General features: G+C 37.7%; 1 protein-coding gene across 1 annotated transcript in view; it reads right to left on the reverse strand.

Moving 5' to 3' along the window:
• The window catches only part of pappab (pregnancy-associated plasma protein A, pappalysin 1b), a 75,697-nt gene that overhangs the window by 26,307 nt on the left and 35,870 nt on the right, over positions 1 to 13,520 (reverse strand). Inside the window, exons 8-10 of the mRNA XM_063017853.1 lie at positions 4,702 to 4,830; positions 3,961 to 4,052; positions 147 to 343 (exon numbers count right to left, since the gene is read on the reverse strand). Of these exons, the coding sequence (XP_062873923.1) occupies positions 147 to 343; positions 3,961 to 4,052; positions 4,702 to 4,830 (418 nt within the window). The remainder of the gene's footprint in view (positions 1 to 146; positions 344 to 3,960; positions 4,053 to 4,701; positions 4,831 to 13,520) is intronic.

The raw sequence follows: 13,520 nt of genomic DNA on the forward strand, positions 1-13,520 counted from the left end.
ACACAAGGTTTTATTATCATTGGTCTTGGAAATTCTACATTAGAAATAAACCTGTTGGTCTAATGGTCACACACCTTCCCAAAAAAGACCCACTCACAAGTTATGAGTGTTTACAACAACTTTATGTATGTGTGTGATGTCCTCACCTTTGTTACAGCAGGATACCCAGCAGCCACCTCTGCAGGGCAGTAAATCTTGTCCTCATTGGAAACCTCCACCCTTGTGGCCCACTGGTCCAGGAAACCATTGGGTGTGTAGAGTCCACAGTCCCGTACACTTGTCTCACGCTCAAACTCCTCACAAACTCCATCACCATCATAGAAGTAGCAAAGACTGGGCTCATCTACAGAAGTGAGAAAAATCAACCAAGTCATGTGACCACAGCAAAACGGTATTAAATCATACAGACTTGGGTCAGGAGATTTAGTTCATGTTCACATAAAACATGTTCTGTAGACAGAAATGCCTGTTTGATAAGAAAGGTCAAAACAGAATGGTCAGAGCTTACAGGAGGTCTTCAGTAAAAGAAAATGGTCAGAGCCTGCAAGACATTTATAGTAACTCAAGTAACCAACCAGCAAATTCTCCTCACTGGACAGTCGAAATTAACAAGCGCTTTCTCACATAATTCAGCCACTTCATCTGCTGCATGTAACATTAAAGATCAGCATCTCCGGTTGCCAAAGGTAACAAAAATCCTTTCATTTTACTAGATAGATCAGAGCAAATTGAGCGTTTTTGGACTCCTATTTAAACAACTTATATGACAATTCCAAAATATACAAACTTTTAATGAAAATATAAATTATACTATCTTTATATTGCTTCAGGTTTTCACACCTTCCTTGATAATCATGTCTGCCCATAACAATTATGTTTAAATAGCCTAAAATAACTTAAGACAGGACACCTTTATCCATAACTATGTACTAAAAAGACTTTTAAATTAAATATACATTTTTTGCACTGGCTACCACAGCTACCAAATATGTACTGGCAAAGTACATTTCCTGTGGCACAACAGTAAAGCATTGAGTGATCACAAGTTTAACAGCCATAGCCACCCATGATCAGGAAACCAAGAGCATAATTGACTCAGTATCTCCGGGAGTGAAGAATGAAGAATGTCTCCTACAATAAATGTTTAGCTTTTTTATTTATTGTCTTTTTAACCTTTTGTCATATTGTATTGGTTTACCCTTAAAACCATGTCTGCCTATTATAATGTTTGACATAAGTCCTGTAAGAACACCTACAATTTTAAGACTATATAACTAAAGCCTAGTAAAACAATCAGGTTCTTAATGAATTATTTTTTACTGGATGCCACAGCTTTGCCATGTCATTTTCCATGCCTTATATAAGTAAGACATTAATGGAATTTTGGAATGTCAAGTGAAGGAGGCATCTCTACTCACAAAGTCACAATGTGCTGGACATTAACATCTGAGCAACACCTTGCTGACTTTCTGTCAGTTTCATAAATACCACGTTTCCACATTCTTGTCAGGTGACGCATCAAAAAACAAGAATGGAAAATACTACTGTCAGTGCCAGCTCTGAAATACTTGTACTAACTCTGAGGTTTATGTTGGTGCCAGTTCAGTCTTACTGTGAGTCAAATAAAAACACAATGAGACTAAGCTGAGGCATTTTTCTCATGTCACATATTTTACCACTTGGAAAGTAGGGAAAGGAAATATAAAGCCGTGTCATAAAGTGTTTTGGACGGACTTTTGCTTACAGTGGGGATCTTTTAATAATACCATGCCTCCATCTGTGAAGGATCAACTCCATATGACATGGACTTTCAGTGGAAAACTGCTAAAGTAGAGGGTATATGGAGAAAATAAGGACACACAATGGTCAGGGATGCAGTTGAATCGGTTGGGATCCTCTGCTACATGGACTGGCATTGTGTTAAATGTATAGCTACAAGTTAAGTATAAGAACGTTGAGGACCATTAGATAACAACAGATGACACTGGTCAATTCAATGCACCCCGTGACCACACGGAGACTCGAATTCACTTTGGCAGACAGATGAAAATAGTTGCTTTGGGTTGACAAGTAGCACAAAAGTAAAGTTTGATTAACATAGCTATTTATAGGAGGGAGTGAAAAAGGGCATAATTGACCCAGCTGTTGGTGGGAGAGGTGTTGGCAGTCTTGTCCACTCAAAAAGAGTGGTCACTTGTGAGCACCAGTGAGCTTGGACCAAAAAGAGACTGGTCACTTGTGAGCACCAGTGAGCTCAAGTATGCAAAATCTGTTGCATTATCCAACAATTCCAACATTCCGACTTTTTACATTGATGCTCTAGTGGGAACTATGCAAAACTTTTCAACACACCCAGACGTGAGGCAACTGTCATGGCTTCTGTTATGTCTAGATAAATTATAATCACAGCTAATGTCAGATACAAGAACCTGACATATTTACCTCTACAAAAATGTATAAACACTTTAAATTTTAAAAGAACAGGATTCTTATAGGATATTTCCATCCTTTAGAATTAACCCACATATATGCAGCTTTACTGCTCTCCACTAAATAAGTTTCATTTTCCTTAACCGCTTTATCATGGTCAGGGTTGGGGTGAGTCTGATTTTACTGGGAAACTCTAGGCTCAAGAATACTTAGCAAGATTACCCTGGACAGGGCACCAGTCCATCACAGGGCTACAGCCATCCCCACTTTCAGACATAGCCAATCATGTCTGTGTAGACCAAACTTAACTGGCTTATAATGCTGGATAAGCAGGAGTTTAAAAGGAGACAGTAGATGGCTTTACGTGTCTCAAAAAGCATGTGTTTACCGTGATCCTTCCAAACTTAGGGTAAATGGTAATTGCCATGCGATAGATGTGAAATAGCTAATTGGTATAAATTGGACAAATTTTGTTTTCAAATTCACCAGTGCACCTGAAATGTTATGATTAGCATGTAATAAAAATTCACTCACCCACCATTAAAGTGAGAAAGATAAAATAAGGTAAAATAGCAAATTGGTGTCACAGGATTCAATTTGGGGGAAACAGAAACTATCGTCCATTTAATTTCCCTGTCTTTGAAGGATGAACCCATTGAACCCCTTCCAACAAGTAGCTTTCTTAATGGTCTTTTCTTTAAAGTAAGTTGCTAATTAAGCTGTTTTAGACATCAGAGCAACTCCAGAGGGCACACTTCTATAAATGCCCAGGGTCATTGCTTCAGCTAGCTGAATATACATTCACACTTAAAAGGCCTGCTGGAATCTTTCGTCACTCTCTGTCGCTACACTCTCTTTTACTCCACTTCCACCTCTCCCATTCACAAGTTTTGGCACCATGAATGAAACACTCACAGTGCCAGCAGTACAAAACCCCTGAAGTCTTCTCATCTTTTGCCTTAGAATTCCTGTTTCTTCTATTGCTATGAAGAATGCAGTGGGATTATTTGAAGGTCTTTGTAGAATTACACTAGTCCTTTGGTCTAAATGGTCATTGTGAGTCTGAAAGAGTTCACATCATGTCAGTTAGAGGGCTAATTAATAATGTTTAGCAATGAAGCTGCAGCGTTAGCATCACAATCAATAGCTACGACTTACTTAGGAAGCGTGTTCTTTAAAGTGTTGAATCCTGCTTTAAAATCTTTCCGTCTTAATCTGGTTTAACAAGCTACAGAAGAATGTCAGCTGCCCACAGGTATAGTGCACAATGTAAAGTTTTGTAGGTTAATGATAATGCTATGTGACTGGCTATGATTCTTTTGGATCATTTGTTCCTGTGAAAAAAATATAACAACGATACATGTCGATGATACATTTCCCCTATGCAGTGCCAAGGTTCACTAATGCTTTAACAGCAAACATGGTTGAGATGTTCTAGTGTCTGTATACTTTTGTCAAGTGTCTAAACAAAAAAAGAAGTTATAAAATTAAACTAAAAACAAAATGAATCACAATGTTAATGGAACATACCAACACAGTTAAACAAAGGTTCTTTCTTGCACTGGTTGGAGCAGCCATCTCCATTGGCAACATTCATGTCATCACATTGCTCTCCCAGATATCTGAAACACAAACACACACACACACACACACACACACACACATTTGTTCAGTTATTTGCAAAAATGTATACACCCCTGATTAAAATCAATTTGCTCAGTCTTGTTTCTTTTTTAAGAGATAATAAAAAAACACATTCATTACAGCAGCAGTCTCTACTGTGGTAAACCCCACATACGGTTGTCTATAAGGGTCAAAGGGGTCATTTTTACCATTAATAAAGAGTTCTAGACAGATAAATCTAACTAACTAAAATACTGCACCACAATATATTCTATACTATATACTGCTTATCAGTTTATCATTTATACAAAAAATGTGTTCTAAACTAGTATACAACTGTAGTAAAATGAATAAACATATACTACAACCTATCAGTGTTTATGTTAACACTTTTTATATTTTGGTTTTAAAATGTCTCGCTCCAGAAGTTCCAAACTCTACACAGAACTTTGCTTAACAAGTTTAATTGCATGGACTTTGTGATGATAACCACTAAAATCAATGTGATTTTTCATACACCATTTCACTATAAAAGGCTTATAATTACACTAACATGTAACAGTTGTGTTAAATTACATTATTTATTTATATATGGAAATAAAACCTGCTCTCAGTTTTTTATTATAGGCTGTGTTTTAAATGTCTTACTGTTGAATAAGTCCATCTCCACAGTATGGTGACCCCAACTGATGTACAAGAGGGGGTGATGCTTCACTTTCTGCTGTCATGGATACAGTCAGTACCTGGTAGGTGTACGTCTCACCAGGCTGTATGTCCCTGCACAATATTCACATGAAAATTAGATAGGCAGGAAATTCAGACAGTCACATAGAAACTTTGTTGTTGATACATTTTCTCTGTAAATAAATATTTTGCCCAAATAAAAATATATAAAATATTAATTTATTATTAATTTCTTTTTTAGTACTTCTTTAAACCAACTTTTCAGGCAGCTTTTACAATCCCAATAAAAAAAAGGAAGAGTAAATAAAAATGATTTCTGTTTCTTTTTTGTCATTATTGTGCTTCAATGCTCTACATATTTTTTAATGGAAAACAAAGCTAGACTGCAGACAGGCCAATCTAGCACCTGCACTCTCGTACTATAAAGACATGCTGTTTTAACTTGGCTTGGTATTGTCTTAACAGTTGCAAAATGCACTGTTTCTGGGTGTTGTCTTGCTGTTGATATAAATATTCCTGAGCCTATTTGTTTATATAGGTACAGTTTGATAATTTGTTGATAATGTAGAAGCTACACCAACCACACAGATGAATATAGACAGATGGATATAGATTGATTTTATACAGGTTGGTTTATACAGTTACTGACTCTAGTCCATATTTTGTTCTGTTCACAACATCACACGATGCACATGCAGAATACCACAAATGATATTACTACGTTGTTAAATGTTCAGTCTGGGACAATAAAATGTAAAACCAGTTTAAACAATGAATACTTTATCAGAAAGATTATGTAGAATGTAAATTCTGAAATTCAAAAGATTCAAAAAACCATCAAGAATATCATCACACAAAGTGTCTTATATAGTAGGAATGGCAAGTACCCAACCCAAGTGACCCGTAATACAAACCCTGAGGCTCACAAACACCAGACTCAGCTGTATTTCTGCAGAGTAAAGGCCTTGTCATAATAATTGAGACTACACTGGAATCAGCAGAAGCCTCTGCCACTTGGCATAACTCATTTTGGCATAACAAACAACAGAGAAACCTACGAGTGCAATGCCACCTTAACGCATCCAAAGTTTAACTCATAAAGTGTGGGGAAAACCAGTTCAGCTGGTGCAGGTACAGTAAGTTCACTGCTAGAAACCACAATATGAAGCAGTAACCCTGCTGGCCTCATTCGGGAGATTTCCCAAACAGCCAGACATAGGTCAGAGAGTGTCAGAGACGTGAGAACTGCAGAGAGCCAGAGGACACTCCGTTAGAAGTACACATGCAGGAATCTGGGCTAACTCAATAGGCAGGAGCTACGTTTACTGTGCCGTCATAGGGCTGTGATTTTCCGAGACGTTTATTGTGGTCAGAAATTAATAGTCTACTGTTATGCTTAACATCCACAGACTACTGAGGTAGACCATTGGCTTACAATGAAAGAAAATAATACATTTTACATTAAATAAAATAAGCATCTATTGGTCATGAAACTGTGGTTACATTGTTTGCAAAGTGGTAATAATTCACTGCAGTGGAAACATCCTGCACTGTAAATTATACTTAGCCGTCATGACCTTTCACATTTTACAGTTAAATGAATAAAATAGTATAGCTTCTAGTAGGATTTAAAATGTTAAAGGGTCAGTACATGTAAAATATAGACATCAGAGCAACTCCAGTCAAATAAAAGAATAGCTGAAAACATTCCATTAAAAAACAAGAAGTATTTTGGCATGAATCCCTAGATTATAAAACCTACAGGAACCAGATCTAATCTTTTTTTCTCCTGAATGCTAGCTAAGACTATAACCAAATCAAATTGGCCATATAAATCACCCTTACGGTTTATAAAGATTTTTCTACATCTTTTTTTGGTATCTTCTTTAGATAAGTGAAGCATTATTTTGATGAAAAGAATCTGATTGTAGTGTAAGAGGTAAGTACACTGATCAGCCATAACATTAAAACCACCCCCTTGTTTCTACACACATTGTTCATTTTATCAGCTTTACTTACCATATAGAAGCACTTTGTAGTTCTACAATTACTGACTGTAGTCCATCTGTTTCTCTGCATGCTTTGTTAGCCCCCTTTCATGCTGTTCTTCAATGGTTAGGACCACCACAGAGCAGGTATTATTTGGGTGGTGGATCATTCTCAGCACTGCAGTGACACTGACATGGTGGTGGTGTGTTAGTGTGTGTTGTGCGGGAATGAGTGGATAAGACACCGCAGCGCTGCTGGAGTTTTTAAACACCTCACTGTCAGTGCTGGACTGAGAATAGTCCACCAACCAAAAATATCCAGCCAACAAGGACCCGTGGGCAGCATCCTGTGACGATTGCTGAATGTCTAGAAGATGACCAACTCAAACAGCAGCAGTAGATGAGCAATCGTCTCTGACTTTACATCTACAAGGTGGACCAACTAGGTAGGAGTGTCTAATAGAGTGGACAGTGGGTGGACACAGTATTTAAAAACTCCAGCAGGGCTGCAGTGTCTGATCCACTCATACCAGCACAACACACACTAACACACCACCACCATGTCAGTGTCACTGCAGTGCTGAGAATCATCCACCACCTAAATAATACCTGCTCTGTGGTGGCCCTGTGGGGGTCCTGACCATTGAAGAACAGAGTGAAAGCAGGCTAAAAAAAGTATGTAGAGAAATAGATGGACTATAGTCAGTAATTGTAGAACTACAAAGTGCTCCTACATGGTAAGTGGAGCTGATAAAATGGACAGTGGTTGTAGAAACAAGGAGGTGGTTTTAATGTTATGGCTGATCAGTGTATGTTCACCAGCTGTACAAGAGTCATTAACTCAAATGCTACATATTATGAAAATATTATTATGGTGTTGGTTACATACTGATTGGAGCCCAAAAATGCTCATTGAAGGATTGAATCACTGAGGGAATCGGAAGTAACCAAATTAAAGACTGGCAGCCCTAACCAACACTATTATATTTTAGCACCTTTTCACCACAAGTCAAATGCATAACAGATTCGACACGGGTGACTGTCAAGGCGCCCGACCATAATAGGCCTACTTTATGGATGTTATCTCTGTTCCGTGACATTTGTGGTGCATTCTCTCTGACCCATAATGGTCACTCAGCCAGTCCACACTTTGGTCTTAACACTTCAATCTTAGTCAGTTTGGAATAAAACAAACAATACAGATGTGAATCAGGATAAAGACAAAAGGTTATATCTGGTTATACCTCCACGTTCACACGAGAAGAAATTCCACAGTACATCGTACAACAATCTGTCAGAGCCACTTCCTGTGTTTTGATTTTGAAACTGTAACAGTATTTTTCAAGCCTGTCTGCTGGAATGTGGACAAGCCGTGATATCATTATTTCTCAGGCCACACACAAAGCAAAAGTGTGTAAAAATGCCCACAGTCCATGAAATATGTCAAAACAGGATATAAGATGCCAATTAACATACAAAAATCTAATAACAATAGAGTGGTATGGCTTCCTTAGAACTTCTTTCAATACTGATTAGCACACTATACACTAAACGTAATCAAAATTAAAGAGAAAAAAAAAACAGCAGGGGATTTTGTTGGAGAGTGATTTAGAATTGGGGTGTCGATTTGACAAATTTGTGTTCATTGGTGTGCATCTATATTTCACCAGCATGCCAGCAGCCTCTGTCTGGCTGCATCTTCTGCTTTCCCCAAGGACTGAAAACAGATGAGTGCAACTCAAGCGGTGCAATCTCCCATCGATCAACGGAGCCTAATCCGCGGCTAGTTAGAATTAATAAAAGTCTGTTTAGTCGGACGCAGATAAGAAGCCCTGCTGGCATTTACTTTATCTCCCTGTGTGTAGTGAAGTAGTTTGGTACAGGTGTTGTGCACATTGCTGGCTATTCCGCTCTTGGTAATGTGGAAAGAGGCAGTGAGGAGGGAGACAAAGAAAAAGAAAGCACAAAGAGAGAGAGAGATTAGACTTTTGTATGTATGATGTTAGCATTGGAATTTGGTTATACAAAAAAATCTACCCTTTTTTTTTTTACAAAGTAATTGAACAAAAGTGCATTTGGTGTATCCTATCACATGATCCTCATGGGAAAACACCTTTAGAAGAGGGATTAAGGATTTACGCCTGAACTTTTTGAGGACTAGGTGTTCTGGAAGATGAGAAGCTATATGGCAGAACACCACAAACCTTTCTAAAACCCAGTAGGCAAGTTGTTTTCATGTCAAAGTCAGAAGTGTGAATAAAGCTTAGGAAGGTAAGTAATGTCAGGGACCTGTGCAAACTACTGAAATAGCTCCACATCAAACTCGACAAACTATGTTTTTAACGACCTTGCTTTGTGCATGCCACAAACTTGCCACAAAGGTATGTATCATTTATTTAATGTACATTATTATTTATTTTATACACATGATACACAACAACTGGTGTAGCTGATAAACCTGAAATCTATAATTGACAGGGGTATTCACATATTTTTGGCCATATGGTGTATACAAGACTTAGTAAAGTGGCCCATGTGAGCCATCTTTACTGTCATTTTTATGATTTACTGTTAAATTAAAAGAATTGGCAGACACTGGACTGTAGTATAGCATGAGCTGGACATTTTCAAGTAAAAAAAGAAGGAAATAGCAAAGCAGGGATATAAATGTTTACTTGTTCATTGTTATTGTTTTTGCTATTGGTAACTAGTAACAAGTTAGCTAGCTGCCTAGATCTTATATAATGCCAATGAAATGTTTATAGTTTGCATCATCGTTGTTTATTAGTGGTGTTGTGTCTTTGACTAAGTTGTTTGTCTAATATGTTTCACATCAGGTAAATGAAGCTTGACTTGCTCTTTTCTCAAAACTCTTGTAAAATAAAGGTTTATTCATAACCATAAAGTGAAATACGCTCTATGCCTTTATGAACACACAGTTGCCAGTGTATTGGGTACACACTGTACCTTATAAAAAAAAGAAAAAAACAAAGTGGAAACACACATACAGCTCATAGTACTACTTAACACCTAATAATTCTTTCAATTAAGCCTATTGCTTCCTGAAAGCAGCCAGATGCTCTGAATCATGATTACCTTTAGTCTGCAGCTTGTTTTCACAGTGTATTTTAATGCAAGCCATTTGTAACTACTATTACACGTGTGCATGGGCTCTAAACATTCTATTAAAAACAGCATTTTTTCTTCAGTCATTTGTACTGTATTTAAAATTCAACGCACCCATTCCCACTGTTATACAGTGATCAGCACCTGTGCCTTAATCACATTTATTCACAATGTTCCTTATAGATGGTAAATTGAATGTTAGTAGAAGGTTGTTGTGCTTTATGGAGCAGTTACTTGCTATGCTTACACCATCTTTGCATTATCTAAAATGCTGTTGTCATTGTTTAGTTGAAGCTACCGTCAATCTATAAATAACTGACTGGCCACTGTTTCTTTACAGGAGAATGCAACCCACACTGGGAAGAACAGATGACACGTTGAAGCCTCCTATTTTTCTGAAAAAATGCAAATAATCTTTGGTTAAACAGTTATGTCATAATAAAAGAGGGCGGGAGAATTGCTCTTGTGCAGGCCACCCACTTAAAAGATGGATGAGAGAAAGAATATTACAGCAAAACTGAACAAAAACACCAGCAGATAAATGACTGGTAAGTTGTAAAGGCAACCACAATGCTAAAAAACAATATAGGCGTTTTTGGGCAGAAATCCTACTTCAGATAGTTAGATTGTTAGAGTTCTATGAACTTGTTGGCACTGGTGGTACATTTACATTTTTGGCATTTAGCAGATGCCTTTATCCAAAGCGACTTACAGTACTGTGATAGTATACTGTCTAAGCAATTAGGGGCCTTGCTCAAGGGCCCAACTGTAGCAACCTGGCAGTGGTGGGGCTTGAACCAGTGACCTTTCAAATACTAGTTCAGTACCTTCAGTGATAGCTCAGTGGTTAAGATACTGGACTAGTAAACAGAAGGTTGCCGGTTCAAGCCCCGCCGCCACCACCAAGTTGCCACTGTTGGGACCCTGAGCAAGGCCCTTAACCCTCAATTGCTCAATTGCGTCTGCTAAATGCTGAAAATGTAAATGTAAATGTTAACCTCTTGGCTACAACTGCCCAAGACAGAAGACCAAAAGACTAATTGATGTAGTGAGGAATGAGCATGCAGCATTTGGTGACTGAATTAATATAGTCAGAAAGGTTAAGAATTACATTAAGACTCTGAGCTGCGTTCAAGAGGTCTGTTCCATGGGAATTTTTAATGACACCCAAGGATGTATGGGTGCATTCCAGCTATATGTGTACAAGGGGTGGGTATATGTGAGGTTCACTTATGACTAAGTGTTCACTTCTGATCATGTGTAACAGGGACAATGTTGGCCTGAAACAACAAATTAGTAAGTCTAATAAAAAAACAATAATAAAACATATGTTCCAGTCTAACAGGGTTCCTTGATGTTGCCCTTTTTCCCATTATTTTGCCAGTAAATGTATTTATTTATTTATCCCTCATCAGTAAACAGTCATGCTTATTAGGGTCATGTCAGGTCCAAAGCCCACCTGGAGGAAATGTGGAAAAACAACCCAGACAGGGCACTAATCCATCACTGGGCTGTCTGATCCCATATTTGCCCATTTAATCACTTACACATAAGAGGAGGTCCATCTAGAGGCATGTTTTAGGGTTATAGACAGAACACTGCCACACAGTGATCATGGACGATGTTTGAACCCATATTTCCAGGCCCCTGGAGCTTGGATCAACACCTGTAAACGCTCTGTATAACTATGCAAATAGCCAATTTTGTTACTTTGAAGATCATTTTAATTAGTATGAGGTATTAGTCTATAGACAGAGGTAACCATTATTAACCATTATGTAACACTATTAAAACAGAAAATAGGATGAGTGCACCCCAATATAAAATACTAAATATAACCAAACATTTTAAGGCCTAATATCAGTGCTCGTAAGAAATCTTTCACAGAAGTTGATCAAAAATATTTAGTACGCATCCCTCAGCTTGTTTTGTTCCGACTATTCCAACTGTTGTGCAACCACTATAAAATTGAATGCCGCTACCTTCGTTACGACTGACAGCTTATGACAGACGTTTTATGCACTGTATGTTTATGTACTGCAGTATGTGTTTTTGCCTTGCACTCCTGCCGTTCCACAGTGCAACATTGTGCATCAATGGAATAAACAGTGAGCTCACCTTTAACAGTTTTTCATACTCAGTTCAGTGGTGTAGTGTAAGCTCTTAAGCCTGCACTGGAACAACTAAACATCCCAGCCAATGAAAAGAAACAGAAAGAAGCTGGGTATTACCTAAGGGACTCCCACAAGTTGGACCTGACTGGGAGCACTTCGTTTTAGGATTAATGTCTTGCGTCATTTCCCCGGAAAACTTTCCCTTCAGCATGACTCTGGCTCGATATTAAAGGCCGTTCTAGAACCAGTTTATGTCTCTCAGCGTTTGGAGGTCCGAATGAGGGTAGACATGGGAAATCTATGCATTTAATCAATTCAGGAAATGACCCTCTTTACTATTTACCTAAAGTGCCCATACAAGATTTTTTCATCTACATACTGGTCTAAGCGATTCTTAATGAGCGTTACATATGATATGAAACCAGCATGTCACTTACCACGGTCATATCTGGAAATGCAACTGAGAACGCCTAGACTGTTTTGCACTACATACTTAAACATTAAACTAGTGGGTGTACCGTGACTAAATTTATTATTAGAACTCATTATCCAGTAGAAAAAAAGTGTATAGTGGGTGTACGTGCGTATGTCCACGACTACAACACTGATCTGGGAGATTTGTTGAACAACATTCAAGTATTTTAGCAAATTTGGCATAACAGCTGCCATTCTTGCACTACTGGACAAGATTCCTAGGATCACTTGCAACTCCTGCTGGTAAAAGATGTTTGTCTTGTTCCTAAGAAACCTAAAAATGTCTAAATGTGATTTGAAATAGTACTTGTTTAACCTGGCCTATTTAAAGGTTTTGAGTGTTTTGCCTTATTTGTTATGGATGGTAATTTTCATAAATGTGTGGTTAATGTATAAAGGAAGCAAAGGTTGTTCAAAACAAACAGATTTGAGCAGTTAACTGGTTTAAACTGAATATCAGATGCATCACTGGTGATTTGTGGTAAATAATGCAGCCATAAATTTGAGGTCTGGGGTCATAAACCCTACAAAACATTTTTTAATTATCCAAAAATGTAAATACGAGGTGAAAATCGATCTTAGCTATTTGGATAAGTTGGCACACAGTAGATCGGACTTTTCATGGTTTGTGTTTGGCACACAACTTTTCCTACTTCAACGCTGTCCATCCGCATGAGATACAGATCAGCATAAGTTTTCCTGCCAAAACCTTCTCACCTAATTGGCCTCTGCAGAGCTGTCAGCACTATTGAAACATTTTTGTATAGTCTTTGTTTAATATTATACAAATGTCAAGGTTTTTATCTGTATTATATTGTGCAATTATTTAATATTGCTAATTTTTAGTGCTAATGAATTAAAAGCTGATTAACAAATAAGCTAATTAATGCGACTCACTGAGGGCCAGAATGTTGCCAGAATCATTTTGCAGAGCAAGCAGCACAACAAACTCCTTCAACTATTTTTTTTATTTGTAAATGTACTGCCACAATTGAATACTTAAATAATTCAAAAGCATATTGATGATTTTAATGATATACTTTCTAATGTGTGGTAAGTTTCTGGAACATTTAAGACCCAC

This window comes from Trichomycterus rosablanca, chromosome 21 (genome assembly GCF_030014385.1).
Source record: "Trichomycterus rosablanca isolate fTriRos1 chromosome 21, fTriRos1.hap1, whole genome shotgun sequence".
Taxonomy (NCBI): Eukaryota; Metazoa; Chordata; class Actinopteri; order Siluriformes; family Trichomycteridae; genus Trichomycterus; species Trichomycterus rosablanca.